Here is a 17,097-nt window from a genome sequence, read left to right as displayed (position 1 = left end):
AGAGCTTATAGTGTGCCGACTGCACAAGTCACATTGTAATCTTGGCTGTGTAATCATCGGATTTAGATGTCCGCCCCCCCCCCCAAATGAGATAAAACTCAAAGACACACCATTTGCAATGACACAACAAAACACGGAAAAGCCCCGAATCCTCATGATTAGGAAACAAGACGTAATAACAAAAGGGGCATTTCATTTTGGAAAGTGACTAAAGCAATAAATGGGATGCGGAAGCATAACAAGATCTCATTTTAAGATGTTCTTATATGGTAAGTATTATTATTATTATATATTTGTGGAAAAACACTAACTTGGTTATAATTAAGTAAGGATAATTCATAATGTCGCCTCCAGAGAACATACTAACTCCTTATTTCTAAAATATTTAATTAATAATTTCTTACTATGGTACCCATTATGTCATTGGTAATGGTAGCGGTTTTATTTCATTTGAACATGCATCAGATTACAATTGAATGCATCACATAATCAGTTCACAGTTCCACATGTCCAAAAGGAGTAGGAAGAAGCAAAGCTTATTAAATCCTACCCCTCCATCTGGTACTTTTACAATCAGTAACTGTTACATTTGTTCACTTCCTGCTTTCCTAATATGGTTTAAGGTTTTTATTTTTTTATTTTTTTTTTGTCACGTACCGAAGTACGAGGTGATATGACCATGCAATGACATAATGGGTACCATAGTAACTGTCAATATAGTGATATGTATAGCACATCATGACCATCATTGTATGGTCATATAACCTCATACTTCGATACGTGACAAAAAAATTTAAAAATAAATTGAAAAAAAACTTAAACTATATTAGGAAAGCAGGAAGTGAACAAATGTAACAGTTACTGATTGTAAAAGTACCAGATGGAGGGGTAGGATTTAATAAGCTTTGCTTCTTCCTACTCCTTTTGGACATGTGGAACTGTGAACTGATTATGTGATGCATTCAATTGCAATCTGATGCATGTTCAAATGAAATAAAACCATTACCATTACCATTAATATGCATTTAGCCCCCTGCTGATAAATTTCTATTGGTAGCCTGGTATTCTCTGCAGTTGACTATACGAGTATATAAAGAATTTACAATGTGAACCATTGCCAAATGATTAAAGTACATTTCCAGTATAAATGAATAATGCTTTGGAAATCAGTGATATTTGGTTGAAAAACGCCATTTCACAGATTTAAAGATGGCTGTGAGCCTTCTTGATGATTCCCCTCCACTCGCGTAGAGGCGGGCTGCCGCTGGCCACCAACCTACGGAGCAGCCCGCACGGCTGCAGGTGAGGCACATCAGGGTGACCACGGTGGTAGTGCTCCAGCCTCTCCAGAACTTTATCCAAGCCCACCATGCTGGCGTAGAACATGGGACCCCCGCGATGCTTGGGCCAGCCGTAGCCAAACACGTAGATGACGTCGATGTCTTCGGGTCCGGAAGCTATTCCTTCCTCAAGGATGCGGAAGCCCTCGTTGATGAGGCTATACAAGCAGCGTTCCAGCACCTCCTGGTGGTCTATGCGACGTGTCGCCAGGCCGTGTTGACGTCGATAGTCCTCCAAGAAGTGCTGCACCCACGGGTCAGAACTTGCTTCATGACTGTTGTCATACTTGTACCACCCAAGACCTGTTTTCTGTCCGAATCGCTGTTGTGCACAGAGAAGATCTCCAAGAGGACTGTACCTGCGGTGTTGTCGGACTCTAGCTGCCGGCCCCGTTGCACCAGGGTCCACAAGACCATCTTCCTTCCTAATTCTCCAGCCCACATCAATCCCAGAAAGATCAGACATTCTGAAGAGCCCCATGGCAAAACCAAACTCCTCCAGAGCTTCATCCACCAGCTCGGGCGTGGCTCCCTCCTCCAATAAGAACAACCCTTGCTCCATGTAAGGCGTCAGCATGCGGTTCCCGACAAAGCCACGGCAGTTCCCCACAGCCACACAGACTTTACCTATTTCCTTTCCCAGATTCATGGCGGTCGCCACAGCTTCAGGAGAGCACCGCGACCCGTACACCACCTCCAGCAGTTTCATGACATGCGCCGGGGCAAAGAAATGCATCCCGACGACTAGTTCTGGATGGCGGCTCTGAGAGGCGAGGAGGTCCACGTCTATCGCAGACGTGTTGGTGCACAGAACCGTGCCAGGTTTACACGCAGCAGACAGCTGCTGGAAGACCTTCTTCTTCAGGGCCACGTCCTCAAACACAGCCTCGATGACCAGGTCAACATCCGCTACTGCCTGGAGGCTGCGGCTGTAAGTGACCTTGTCAAGTGGAGGAGGAGCCCGCCCTCGTCTCCGGGCCCCCCTGAGAAGCATACCTGATATGGCCTGCTTGGAGTCCATCAGTTGTTTCTCCTGGGCTTCCACGGCAACCACAGACAACCCCGCCTGAGCGAGGGCGACCGTTATGCCTCTCCCCATTGTGCCAAGACCTTCAAGACCAAACACATAAATAAGACTACATTTTACTGTAGTACATTGCAGAAGGATCAGTTTTACTGCAATATTTTTTGCCTTGTAGAAGACTTTTTTTTGCGAGCCTGAAATTTTAATGCACAAGCTGTTGTGCTTCACATGTCCAGAATGTTCAACTACCATCGCAGGAGAGAACACAGAAGCATCGCTGCTTTGCCACAGTTTTCAGATCGGCGCAATTGTGGTTGTCTGAATATGGTTATGGTTATGGTTATGGTTATGGTAATGGTAATGGTAATGGTTTTATTTCATTTGAACATGCATCAGATTACAATTGAATGCATCACATAATCAGTTCACAGTTCCACATGTCCAAAAGGAGTAGGAAGAAGCAAAGCTTATTAAGTCCTAACCCTCCATTTGGTACTTTTACAATCAGTAACTGTTACATTTGTTCACTTCCTGCTTTCCTAATATAGTTTAAGTTTTTGTTGTTTTAATTTAATGTAACTTAATTTAATTAAATTTGTTCACTTCCTGCTTTCCTAATATATTTTTTTAATTTTATTTTTTCCTAATTAATATTACAAATACTAAAATAATTAAAATAATACAAATTTTAGAGGCGGGGTACACCCCGGACTGGTGGCCAGCCAATCACAGGGCACATATAGACAAACAACCATTCACACTCACATTCATACCTATGGACAATTTGGAGTCGCTAATTAACCTAGCATGTTTTTGGAATGTGGGAGGAAACCGGAGTACCCGGAGAAAAACCCACGCATGCACGGGGAGAACATGCAAACTCCACACAGAGATGGCCGAGGGTGAAGGGTGGAATTGAACCCTGGCTGTGAGGTCTGCGCGCTAACCACTCGACCGCTGTGCCGCCCCCCGTCTTTATTCTTAATTTGTTTATTTATTTTTTTTATCTTATTTTGCGTATAGAAAAATAAAAATTAAGATATTTGAGAACAGTGGAATGTTTTATCAGATATTTTGGTGTGGAAAACCGGAACCAAAGTACTAAAAAAGTGTAGGGTATAGCAGAAGCAAAAGCATTGAATATATATATATATATATATTTTTTTTTTTCCAGTTTTTAATAAATGCGTTTTGTTTTTTTTTTTTGAAAAGCTAGGAGCTAGGTTCACCCAGAACCTAGCTCTGGTGGCCCCCAGGTAAATTGAGTTTGAGACCCCTGTTGTAATGTTAATCTCAACATATTAATATTAATCTTCCAGTCTTACCAATAACTGCTGTTTTATGGACGGGCCTGGGTTTGCTGTTGTCCCAGCGAGCTCCACTGGGCATGCTCCACTTGCGAACATCTCTCTGAGCAAAAAAACTGTACTGCAGAGCCCGGGCCTGTCCAGACGTGAACAGTGTGTCCATCAGCTCCCTTTCCCTCTCCATGCCTCGAGCGTAGGGTAAGGTGGCGGCTGCCTGCAGGGCCTGGACACAAGCCACTGGCGCTATGGCTCCACGGGCTCTCTGGCGCACCTTCAGCATTGCCTCCTCGAATAGAGCATCCAAATGAGGAGGGCAAGGACACGGACGCGTGCTTAAGCGGCGAGCATCCAGCTTGTGGTCTGAAAGAGAAACATTAAACGGGACTGCTTTATACTTTTTTATACTAATTTACTGTCTAAAATAAATGAAAAATATAAAAATGGCCCCCGGTATGCTTTGATTTTGAAGCCAAAAGACTCCACGGTTCTTTACGGTGAGAACCACCCCGCAGTTTTAACAGTATTGCCTTTTCCAACGTCATTTAAGCAAATTTTCGAGTGAAAGTCCGCGGTAGGACTCTCGGTATTAGAACACACGCATCTGCTGTCTGGAGTCATTTCAACTGGTCGGAAATGAAAATGGCCAGTGGGAAAATTCCCACCTTAATTCCCACTCCCGTCTCTCCTGACATGATTACACAAGACAGAATCCTTCACAGCTCCACTGAATTACACTGAGCTCCAAAAAATGGGTCAGCGTGGCATAGATTAAAGGGCCAGTAGCCAATCCAGTTTCCAGTTTAGTCCAATAAACAATTAAATCAAGACTGGAATCGTATTCATGGGTGAGGTTATTTATGACCTAGCCTATGTTAACATATACATCGTGTTCATAGTAGGAACACATCACTAGTGTGGTTATGAAGCATTATGACCCCAAGGTACTTTACTATATTGAGCCATTAATCTGTAAATGGCTGAGCTGTTTCGATGGATTTGTTGTGCGGCAAGAGGGGAGCCTGGTTGTCCTGACAGATGTACCGGGCAGATGTTGCAAACCACTGTGCTAAAACATTTAATCCCATCAGTGTGCGCATGTGTGGGGCCATGTGGGGAGGCACACGTGCACAGAGATCAGTATCTGATACTGATGCCAAATCGATACTTTGAAAACAGTACAGATCCGGTACTTAAACCCGGTACCCCCCCACCCCCTCCAATAAAATAAAATGAAGTGAAAAATTAAATAAAATGAAAAATTAAATTAAATTAAAATTTTATTTAATATAATTATGTTTATTTTGTAAAATAAAATATTTATAAAATAAATAAAATATTTATTTTATTGTATTATATTGTATTGTATTTTATTTTATTTTGAAATGAAATAAAATTAAAACATAAAATAAAACATTTTTTGTATTGTATTGTATTTTTTATTTTATTTCATGTTTTTTATAAAATAATATTAAAATAAAAATCTTAAAATAATATTTTATTTTATTTTAATTCATTTTAATATTAAAATAAAATATTAAAATAAAATCAAATATTTATTATATTTATTTTAATTTATTTTAATATTTAATTAAATATTAAAATAAAATATTTATTTATTGAATTTTTTTTATAAAATAAAAACATAAAATAAAATAAAAAATCTTTTGTATTGTATTTTTATAATAAAATAAAAAATCTTTTGTAGTGTATTGTATTTTTTATTTTATTATTTTTTTTTAATAAAATAATATTAAAAGAAAATATTAAAATAATATTTTATTTTAAAATAAAATATTACAATAAAATAAAATTCTTATTTTATTTTACAATACAATACAATAATCCACAACAAATTGTCATAATTATCACAGCAAAAGCAGCAGCAATACAGAACACGAGGAATCTGCTAACAAATCATACGAACAGACATTTTGTTAAAAACTCCCCTGCTGTAGATGGGAGGGGGGAAATGTGCGTTTTTAAAAAAATATCTGCGTTCGTGTCGTTACTGCCTGAGTCTGACACAGAGATGCTCCACTGGTTAGCTCGCAGAAGCGCACTGGCGGGAGCTTTTTAAGTGGTAACCGGCGCTCCTCGTCACCGTTTAGCAACCCCGCCAATTAACTCGACGCGGGGGCATCCATCCAAAGATTTCAGTTTGATTGACTCGCATCTCGTTTTGCTTGCTTGAGTCACTCTGAGCCTCATTTTCATCTAACAACACCACTCAAAGCCATCTTGGTAGGCATCATGTTAAAAAAAAAAAGTTATGAATGTGAAACGAAACATGCAAAATTCCAGAAGGAAACTGAGGATTCACTGCAAATGTGTTACAACAAAATTATCTTTGCAGTGTTTCCTGGACATATATTGATCACTATTGAATTCAAGGAATAACTCAAGGCAAAACAGGAAGGTGGTGTCCGTGTGGTGTCTCTCTGCCACATCGAGTCTTTGGGGACAACCACATCAAGAATCACATCTTCAATGAAGGTAAAACTAGTGTTCACTTATCCCTTTCATGCGTGAATTTGGACTGGTGGCCAGCCAATCACAGGGCACATATAGACAAACAACCATTCACACTCACATTCATACCTATGGATAATTTGGAGTCGCCAATTAATTAACCTAGCATGTTTTTGGAATGTGGGAGGAAACCGGAGTACCCGGAGAAAACCCACGCATGCACGGGTAGAACATGGAAACTCCACACAGAGATGGCCGAGGGTGGAATCGAACCCTGTTCTCCTAGCTGTGAGGTCTGCGCGTTAATTATAAAACTATAAAAATGTGTTTGTGTTAACATTTTGGCTTTCTGGAACGGATTCATTGGATTTACATGATTTCTTATGGGAGGTTGCACGGCGACAGAGTGGTTAGGCCTCACAGCTGGGTGACCCGAGTTCGATTCCACCCTCGGCCATCTCTGTGTGGAGTTTGCATGTTCTCCCCGTGCATGCGTGGTTTTTGATGATGTCATTCGTCCTTCCACGCTAACGTGAGTATTCTAATAGTAAGCTACTGTAAGGTATGTGTATTACTTACAAGCTAGCTTAGCACATGGTGGGCTAGAATAAAGCAAAAACAACTTCATCTTTTTTTTTTTTTTTACCAATTCCAGAAAAATAGAAAGGGTTTTTTTCTGACTTGAGAAGTTCAAATTAGTCTATTTCTGGCAATTATTTGAACATTAGACTCAGTGTTTGGTTATGTGTTTAGTCTAAGCTAAGCTAAGCTAAAATAATTTAAGCTAGTAGAGAAATAGCTATTGTTTCATGTTCGTTTGCCTTACTGACAAGAAAGTGTTGTTTATAACGGTTTGTTAAGAAAAAAAGGGTTGCATTTTAATTCATATTTTCTTAAAAATATCCTCCAAACGTTATTCTGAATTATTGTAAAAATAACGCTGAGTAATGCTAAACATTAGGCAGTGAAAACGCTGTATTTTCTCCCATAGTGACTGCATTTTAAGACAAAGAGCTGACACATTTATAAATATGATTTTGTAGGCCACATTTTGTGTAAATAAGTATTTAATGATGCACTGAATATTTTATAAATGTTATCATTCAGTAAAATGCCAATAATTCAGTCTTAAGTGTGTGGATACAGAACATGAACGCATTGCTGAGTCTGATTAAAACATTAATGGCTAAAAGCAACTAATTAAAGAACTTTCTTGATGAATATTCCAAGAATGTTTGTCCCATTTGACCTTTCTGAATAATACAGCAAAGGCAGAAAAGACATCACAACTCATCTCACACCGCTATCAAACATTCATAGCCGTATAACGGACCTTTTTTTTTTCCTCCACTTCCACTCCTTGTACATCCACCGTTGTGGATGTCACCGTCTGTGGACGTTTTATCTGTCCTTGAATGACATTCAGCTGTCAAGTGTTTCGCTTTGGTCTTACCTGCGACGCTCAGCGCAAACTTGACAGCGGTGTCCACGGTATTGCGATCGATAACCTGATCCACGATTCCCAACTTGAGCGCTTCTGCAGCGGTGATGTGACGACCTGTGACGACACGTGATTATTATTCATTTGTTTTGAAGTTGTATCATGTAAAATGATCCCAAAGGCTTTAGCACTGGGGTCTCAAACACGGCCAAATGCGGCCCGCAGGACACTAGTTTGAGGCCCCCGCCTTGGTATGAAAGTTTAATGTTAGTGTAAGTTTGATATGGATGCTGTATGGTATCATGTACCCAGAAAAAACTATTACGTTTGATTAATGTTCATGTTAAAGGTTAAATAACTGTTAATAGTTATCCTCCCTATCCGTGTGGAAGTGGTAAGTTTTTGGCTATTTAAGTTTAAAGGAAATAACTTGATGGCTACCGTTTAGGTCACTAGCTCTCTAGTTTGCGAGTTAGCATGTGTCTCAAGACCCTGCAGTTGCGCAATATGTTGTAAATAAAAAGAGTATAAATGTGACTATAGTCGTGTTTTGTCATGTCTACAGGGCTCTAATAATGCTTTGTTTATTTTAATCTGAAAAAAATAATTTGTCTACCCACCAACTATATGTGGTTTCTTAAGTTAGTATTTGTCGTTTTATTATTATTATTATTATTATATTTATTTATTACTGATTGATTGATTTTCTTTATTCTTTATTTGTTTATTTATTTTTCATCTTATTTTGTGCAGAAAAATAAAAATTAAGATATTTGAGAACAGTGCAATGTTTTATCAGAATTTTTTTAATATTTTTCTGTTTTTAATAAATGCGTTTTTTTGGAGGGGAAACCTGATGCGTCCCAGCCTTGCCCAGACCCTAGCCCCAGTGGCCTCCAGGTAAATTGAGTTTGAGACCCCTGCTTTAGCAATAGTGCGCCTTTAAAAATGATGATAGATACTGACATCTGCTGGTCATTTGAGTGTACTACACCTCAAACGTGCATTGCTGCTTCCAATGTGGTTACCAAATGGGACATATGTACAATGCAAAATTGAGACTGCTGTAATTACCAGTAGTGATGAGGTCTAAAGCAGCCGGCAGTCCAGTCAGCCTTGGCAGACGCTGGGTACCCCCTGCAGCTGGCAGCAGACCCAAAGTCACCTCTGGAAGCCCCAGTATGGCCTGGAATTGAAGCCAGATAGGAAGTTGAATTAATGGAATCGCGAGGGACTGAATCCTCATTGAATCACTGAAAGCACCTATTTGATATAAGATGTTTTTTTTCTTTTTTCTCGTTATTAATTTAAGGAAATATGATATCTTCCTTGATTTTTTTATGGGAGGTTGCACGGTGACCGAGTGGTTAGCACACAGGCCTCACAGCTGGGAGACCCGAGTTCGATTCCACCCTCAGCCATCTCTGTGTGGAGTTTGCATGTTCTCCCCGTGGTTTTCTCCGGGTACTCCGGTTTCCTCCCACATTCCCAAAAACATGCTAGGCTAATTAGCGACTCCAAAATGAACATAGGTATGAATGTGAGTGTGAATGGTTGTTTGTCTATATGTGCCCTGTGATTGGCTGGCCACCAGTCCAGGGTGTACCGCGCCTTTCGCCCGAAGAGAGCTGGGATAGGCTCCAGCACAAGCGGTAGAAAATGAATGAATGAATAGATTATTTCTTATGAGAACCATTTATTCAGTTTGCATGTTTTGGTTAGAATAGGACATTCTGGAACAAATTAATGATGCTAACCAAGGTTTGTTTTTTGGGGTTTTTTTTTGGCTAATATATGAAACATTAGGCTGCACGGTGGTCGAGTGGTTAGCACGTAAACCTCACAGCTAGGAGACCAGGGTTCAATTCCACCCTCGGCCATCTCTGTGTGGAGTTTGCATGTTCTCCCCGTGCATGCGTGGGTTTTCTCCGGGTACTCCGGTTTCCTCCCACATTCCAAAAACATGCTAGGTTAATTAGCGACTCCAAATTGTCCATAGGCATGAATGTGAGTGTGAATGGTTGTTTGTCTATATGTGCCCTGTGATTGGCTGGCCACCAGTCCAGGGTGTACCCCGCCTCTCGCCCAAAGACAGCTGGGATAGGCTCCAGCACCCCCCGCGACCCTTTGTGAGGAAAAGCGGTAGAAAATGAATGAATGAATGATCTCACCTTTCTGTGTGCTATACGATAATGACAGCCAAGCGCCAACTCCAGGCCTCCACCCAAAGCAAACCCCTCAATGGCTGCAATCACCGGCTTGTCTGCGGCCTCTATGGCATGTAGCATTGGCACCAGTGGAGGCCCAGACATGGGGGTCCCGAATGCCTTGACGTCTGCGCCTGTGTCAAAAAGCCACATTTTACGTTAAAATGAACTATTCATTCTCAAAGTGTCTTGATACGTAATCGTCAGTAAAAGAAACAGAACCTACCCCCACAGAAGACTCCGTTCTGACCGCATATGACGACAGACTTGACCTCAGTGTCACTAAGGGCCCTTTTTACCGTGTCCACAATGCCTTGACGTACTGCTGCACTGTAATACACATATAGAAAATATAAGCAAACATATACAGGCTGCATGCATTAGTGAATTACACAATCTAATTAGATTAATTAAATAGATTACAATAATCATTGTGGTACACTCACATTAATGGAAATATTAATACAATTAACACTCTCATTGTGCATTGATATACGCATGCGTAAGGTTTTGTATTGCACTGTATTAGAATAAGACGAAACATATGGAGGGCAAATACTCGTTAACCTACAACACACAGAATAACATTAGATATTGACATTCACTCACCTTAGTGCATTTACAGGAGGATTTTGGAGCGTGATCAAGCCTACAGTCGTTCCCGCAATATTAGAATATTTAGCCATTGTTTCACACAATCACTCGCACTTTTTTTTACTGCGTAAAGTGGACTTTGTAACTTCAGTGTTTTGCTGGCGGAACTAGTTCTACTCCGCACAGCTTCACACAGCTTGTTGACTTATCTGTAGTACGCAATGGCGGAGGAAGGTCCGCCATGATGGTAAGCGAGCCAGCTAACTGGGCGGTGCTAGGCGCAAAACAGTGTACCATGCATTGGATTGTTCTGAACTGAGTGTGCGATAAAGTTATGCGCAGGGTCTGCACTTTAAAAATAAGATAAAGTCTATTGAACTGTAATATTATATATTAATATATTTGTAAGACTACAGCCTCAATCGTCACCATTACTGACTTGTCATGAATTCAACTCATCGCACAGAGAAACAAATTAGCTTCCAGATACTGTATGTTGACTTGGCAAGTGCCTCCTTTAGTTACAAAAAAACAGTATTATAATTTACGACGTTTTTAGGGAAACGTGAAAAATGACGAATCTGGTGTTTTAGACCAACTACTAGTTCAAGTCAGCGCTAAGTAGTGTGCCGAGGACATCTTCACATACGTATGTTTATGGATTCTGCCTACCATCATGGCTGCCAAACTACGGAAATTCTATATGAGTAGTATTAGCCTTGTATTTAGCGTCTTTGGGGTTAACTCTTTCGACATTTAGAACATTAGCGCCCCCATCCTGCGTGGATGAAAAATATTGTTCTTTATATGCCTTTACTTTTTAGCTTTCAAATTAGACACTTTGCCGATAATTCATCGGCAGAGTTTGCACTTAAGGAGTGAAAAACGACTCACTTTAAAACACTTTAACGTCTTTGGTTACACAATGTCGCGTGGCTATGCACGGTAGTGACGTCACGTTCGCCCATTCGTTTCCGCTCCCACTTCCTGTTTCAGCTGGCGAAAACCAAAACAAACAAAGAAACTGCCAGAATATGCGCTCACTCGTCGGACTTCTCACTGTTGTTATAACTGCTACTTTGTACCTTTATTCGCTGTCTCTGTATCTGCCCCCTGCACCGCCAAGACCTGTTCGGACACCAACCGAACATGTCGGAACGGAAGAGTCCAAAGTGCCCGTTGGGAGCACGGAGGAGACCGGAAGGTTGTAGTATTTGACCATAATGTTGTTTTTTTATACATGACTGTGAAGAATGACACCAGTAAAATGACTTACATGTTTTGGTCGAATGTATTTGAATTAGAAACTTAACAAGAACGGATGTAATTTTACCCGGAAACTATTGTTTGTGACTGTGTATGTAGTGTTGCGTTTAGGGCTGTGGGAATTGTGATGTTCTGTAGCGGTCGTTGAAGGGCACTATATTGTGGACTCAACTAAGCCTGAATTTTAAAGCCAAGACTGACTTTGTACTTTATTTGTATGTTTAGGTTGAAATTCCCATCAGACTTGGAGGAGCTACGGGAGCTGGCGGAGCTTCTTCAGTTTTACAAGACCGAGCACACCGGATATGTGTTGCTGTTATTCTGCAGCGCTTACCTTTACAAGCAGTCCTTTGCTATTCCTGGATCCTCATTCCTGGTAAGGTCAACCTAATGTGGTCTGATGCTGGAAGACAAGTTGGAAAAGTCAGATGTGATTACTAATTCAAAGCCTTTCTCTGTGTAGAACATCTTAGCAGGAGCCATATTTGGCCTGCATGAAGGTCTTCTCCTGGCTTGTGTGCTCACCACCGTGGGCTCCACCACGTGCTACCTTCTATCTCAGGCCTTTGGAAAACACCACATTGTGAACCTCTTCCCTGATAAAGTTGCCATGCTCCAAAAGAAGGTCAACACATACTTTTTGACTACTATGATGTGTTCACTGAACTGCTGGTAGCTCATGTTGTTCTTTCCTCTCCAGGTGGAGGACAATAAGGACTGTTTGTTCTTCTTCCTGCTCTTCTTGAGGTTCTTTCCCATGACGCCTAACTGGTTTTTGAATATGGCCGCCCCCGTTGTCAACATACCGGTGATCTTCTTCCTCTGTTCGGTCTTCATCGGTAAGCACAAGAGTATGGCGGAGGAGGACTTCATGGTAGTAGATATAGTCACGGGGGGGGGGGGGGCTGGAGTCTATCCCAGCTGTGTTTGGACTGGTGGCCAGCCAATCACAGGGCACATATAGACAAACAACCATTCACACTCACATTCATACCTATGGACAATTTGGAGTCGCTAATTAACCTAGCATGTTTTTGGAATGAGCTGCACGGTGTTCAAATGGTTAGCGCGCAGACTCACAGCTAGGAGATCCCGAGTTCAATTCCACCTTCGGCCATCTCTGTGTGGAGTTTGCATGTTCTCCTCGTGCATGCGTGGGTTTTCTCCTGGTACTCCGGTTTCCTCCCACATTCCAAAAACATGCTAGGTTAATTAGCGACTCCAAATTGTGCATAGGTATGAATGTGAGTGTGAATGGTTGTTTGTCTATATGTGCCCTGTGATTGGCTGGCAACCAGTCCAGGGTATAAGCAAGTATCGGCCCATATCGATACCGTGCTTTTTCACCGATATCGGCCAATCAATCAGCGAACCCCTAATATTTAGCTAAATGTACATATTTTATGGCTGCACAGCGGTCGAGTGGTTAGCGCGCAGACCTCACAGCTAGGAGACCAAGGGTTCAATTCCACCCTCGGCCATCTCTGTGTGGAGTTTGCATGTTCTCCCCGTGCATGCGTGGGTTTTCTCCGGGTACTCCGGTTTCCTCCCACATTCCAAAAACATGCTAGGTTAATTAGCGACTCCAAATTGTCCATAGGTATGAATGTGAGTGTGAATGGTTGTTTGTCTATATGTGCCCTGTGATTGGCTGGCCACCAGTCCAGGGTGTACCCCGCCTCTCGCCCAAAGACAGCTGGGATAGGCTCCAGCACCCCCCGCGAACCTCGTGAGGAAAAAGCGGTAGAAAATGAATGAATGAATGAATACTTGAAGCGCTAGGTGACAGTGATGCAATCTCGTGCCGACTTTCAGGCCTGCTTCCCTACAACTTCATCTGCGTCCAGACTGGCGTCATGCTGTCACAGGTGTCATCACTGGACGACCTCTTCTCCTGGGAACGCCTCATCCAGCTGCTGGCCATCGCCTGCATGGCTCTGCTGCCAGGCGCCCTCATCCGGCGCTACAGCCGCTGGCGCCTCAAAGCGGAGCCGCATCAGCAGAACGGAGAAGTCGCCGACAAGAAGGTGGAGTGATTTGCCCCCTCAAAAAGCCGGACTTACTCGGTGGATTGTTTTATTCGGACGACAGGGCGAACCTGATGATATGATACACACAGGATGTATGGATGAGGGAGGGAATTTTACCGTTGACTGTTTTCTTCTACCTCACGTCGCCAGTGATGAGTTTTCGCAACAGTTTGACAATACAAAGCAAAAAGGGAGTACAAATTTCTATTAAATCTGAATGTTGTACTTGTGTGTACCTGGTTTATGGTACAGAGAGATTTTTTTGTACTGTGACATTTTTTTTATCCAATACAATCTTCATTTATATAGTAAGTGAATGTAACATTTATGCAGGCGGTTGCTTGGGTTTTGTTCCTTGGGCTGTGAAGACAAAAGGAGGTTAGTACACAGTATTACAATACAATACAGTATTATGCCATGAGACTGTTTTGATTGACACTATCAGAGATATATGTTTATTTTTGTACTTAGAAGTGGAGTTTTGTTCCTCTAATGTAGCTAATTATTATTATTACTAGAAATATTATAAATGGGTTGCGATTGACAGGTGACCAGTTCAGGGTGTACCTTGCCTCACATTCAAAATCAGCTGGGATAGGCTCCAGCATAGAGCAGTGTAGAAAATGAATTGGAAAAATTATGAATGGGGATAATTATATATGAAATATTGCCTAATTTACAATATTTTTCAGAGCTGGCAACAATCATAATAAAAAAGCCCGGGACAAGAAAATGATGCAAATTGTGTTTATTGCTCAGATTCAGGTCGCTCAGCAATAAGAGTTCACACTCACAACTCAAACAACAGTATGCTCGGAACCAGAAAGGCATGGATTCCACCATAAGTGGGGAAACAATAATCGAATGTCAGTCCAGCGCACAGTCATCCATGACCTTGAGGTGTTTCGGACCTCTGGGCCCGTGGGCCCTTTGAGGGGTTTCACCTATTACACACACACACAATAAAGGAATCTGAATGTGATCTGTGTAAAAAGCACTATTGGAAGTTTAGTGCTAGACGAGGTGAAGTGCATCCTAATGGACTACAGCATGGTATCACTTGTCTTTACATCTGACAGACATCACTAGATGATCCACGTTGTCATGTCCCAATGATCTATAGTCACGCCTGGATCCTTTATTAACCTTTTATGTGTGTTGATTACCTCCGCCAAGATGAATGTTTTTATTTGTTAGTTCGTAAGATGAAACCAAAAAATGTACACCTTGAGTGGTGAAGGTATATTAGGACCATACTGAAGCAAAACGTATCGGAAAAAAATATTGAATATTTTTTCTCATTTAAAATACTCCGAAAAGTATGGACAAAAAGTATTTTTTCATATGACGACAAACATTTTTTCAATGCAAAAGTTTGCTTTTTCGGCGCTTTGTATTGCGTTGTGGACTACACATGCAATAACCCGCAGAGAAAGCTTTCTAGATCTTCCAGATGCTGCACCCATTTCTGCAGTGTTTCCATGGACTCCCTGCTTCCCACCCAAACGGTCTGCTTAATTCACTCCACCCTCGGCTTTCCTCTCGGTACGCCCACTCCTCTGTGATCGGTCACCCTCCCAAGAGCTCCTGAGGACTTCCAGATTCATAATGTAGGTTTACCGAGTGCAGGTAATCTGCAGTCCGGATCTCAGCACTCACTTTCTCACTTCCAATACAACATTGGAACAACATTTATAAGTCAGAAAAGTGGGAAAAGCATCATAGGTCCCCATTTTTTTCATCAGTTTTTGCTAACAAGGTCTGCACGGCGGTCGAGTGGTTAGCACGCAGACCTCACAGCTAGGAGACTGGAGTTCAATTCCACCCTCGGCCATCTCTGTGTGGAGTTAGCATGTTCTCCCCGTGCATGCATGGGTTTTCTCCGGGTATTCCGGTTTCCTCCCACATTCCAAAAACATGCTAGGTTAATTAGCGACTCCAAATTGTCCATAGGTATGAATGTGAGTGTGAATGGTTGTTTGTCTATATGTGCCCTGTGATTGGCACCAGTGCAGGGTGTACCCCGCTTCTTGCACAAAGACAGCTGGGATAGGCTCCAGCACAAGCGGTGGAAAATGAATGAATGAGTTTTTGCTGACACCCGTTCCTACTTTTTTCACCGTAAGATTTTAACTTTATTTCCATAACTATTATTTTCAGTGTGGTCCTAATATTGGTACATGTTATTCTTTAGGATTTATGGTCTTATTGTAAAAAGAACCTTGAACATTGATTCTCTAAATAATGCATTATGCGACCCTTCTTTGTAAAAAATGACAAATTGTTATTCCAAATTGCTGATTATTGTTTTGGGCCTTGGCGGAGGTCTGCGCTTTTACTAAGTGCCATCGAACATTAACTTGCATGTGGTTTAAACCCACAACGGTACTAACTAGTATCTAATAGAAATGAAACCCAAGAGCTAAGAATCATCAAAACCGTTTAAGTGACAAGAAAACCGGATCGGCGGAAAACAAACAAAAAAAAAATACAACAACTATCCAAGCGCCATTGTGGTTTGACTAACATGGCTAAAACATCCTCAGTGACGCTGACGCGTGTAAGTGTGGTTTTTTTCCGGTACTGAATATTAAAATCTAGCAACACCCCCCCAAAAAAACCTTAGAAAACAGCACAAGGGCTTCACCCAAGTGATGGTGATAAACTGATGCAGCACCTTAGAGGAAACGCTGCATTTATTAAAGAGATGACAGGCAAAAGTCTAGGAAGAGGCCCACTAGCAGACCACCACACACCACCGCCGGACCCCGGTGTGGGCCAGATATCATCGGGAGAAGGTACCGCACCGGGTGGAGGGAGGCTGGCGAGAGCAGCCTCAGGCATTGTGTGAGGTTTTACGAGACCTTTGAAGAAGCACTGCGAGTGTGTGTGTGTTCACTGGGACATTATATGATCTCACCGCTGCCCTACTTAAAAGTCAGCCATTGATTCAGAGAGGTAATTCTGAAATGTACAGCATAAAATAAAAAAAAAAAAAAAAAGGTGCACCCAAAATATGTGTCGGACATGACTTATTTGTCTCACGCCCATCAGTGTCACCGGCTAAATTCTACATATTTTTTTTTACACCATATTCAAAAGTCAGTGTATTTTTGCAGTTCTGTGTGTTTTTCTTGATATTAAAATAAAAAAAAAATTAGAGAGTAAACCTTGGTGTGTTACAAAATTTCTTATTCACAGACAAATCTTGTTTTTTTTCCTTTTTAGAGGTACAGTTTGGAAAAAGTAAACAAAATAAAAAGCTTGGAATTTAGCTTTAGCGTTGGATAGATAATTTAATCAACGCTTCTTGTCATTACACAACTGGAAAGTGTTATTTTATTTCACGTGGAAATGGCGGCCATTTGTAAGCAATGAGTGGGAGGAAGTGCACCCGTTGACGGATCAAATTAGCCAAA

General features: G+C 41.4%; 2 protein-coding genes across 3 annotated transcripts; one reads left to right on the top strand and one right to left on the bottom strand.

The window, feature by feature from the left end:
* Positions 1-829: 829 nt before the first annotated feature.
* Positions 830-12,485, bottom strand: ehhadh (enoyl-CoA, hydratase/3-hydroxyacyl CoA dehydrogenase). 2 transcript variants are annotated; one of them, XM_078795482.1, is made up of 7 exons: positions 11,983-12,485; positions 10,015-10,118; positions 9,753-9,922; positions 8,656-8,767; positions 7,594-7,698; positions 3,690-4,031; positions 830-2,450 (listed from the first exon to the last, which is right to left on the bottom strand). In XM_078795482.1, the coding sequence occupies exons 3-7, from the start codon at positions 9,891-9,893 to the stop codon at positions 1,204-1,206; spliced, it is 1,947 nt and encodes a 648-aa protein (XP_078651608.1). In that variant the 5' UTR covers positions 9,894-9,922; positions 10,015-10,118; positions 11,983-12,485; the 3' UTR covers positions 830-1,203. The 2 variants fall into 2 exon arrangements, with proteins under 2 accessions (XP_078651608.1, XP_057937731.2); XM_058081748.2 differs by lacking the exon at positions 11,983-12,485 and adding an exon at positions 10,398-10,699 and having other exon boundaries at positions 831-2,450.
* tmem41aa (transmembrane protein 41aa) lies at positions 11,286-15,288 on the top strand. The gene is made up of 5 exons (XM_058081749.2): positions 11,286-11,586; positions 11,874-12,024; positions 12,112-12,273; positions 12,349-12,487; positions 13,464-15,288. The coding sequence occupies exons 1-5, from the start codon at positions 11,321-11,323 to the stop codon at positions 13,682-13,684; spliced, it is 939 nt and encodes a 312-aa protein (XP_057937732.2). The 5' UTR covers positions 11,286-11,320; the 3' UTR covers positions 13,685-15,288.
* Positions 15,289-17,097: the final 1,809 nt, after the last annotated feature.

The sequence above is a fragment of the Doryrhamphus excisus genome, linkage group LG12 (genome assembly GCF_037039965.1).
Source record: "Doryrhamphus excisus strain RoL-2023G ecotype Guam linkage group LG12, RoL_Dexc_Guam_v1.1, whole genome shotgun sequence".
In the NCBI taxonomy this organism is placed as follows: Eukaryota; Metazoa; Chordata; class Actinopteri; order Syngnathiformes; family Syngnathidae; genus Doryrhamphus; species Doryrhamphus excisus.
Note: the sequence above shows the minus strand (reverse complement) of the source record. Positions and strands in the feature narration are given on the sequence as shown.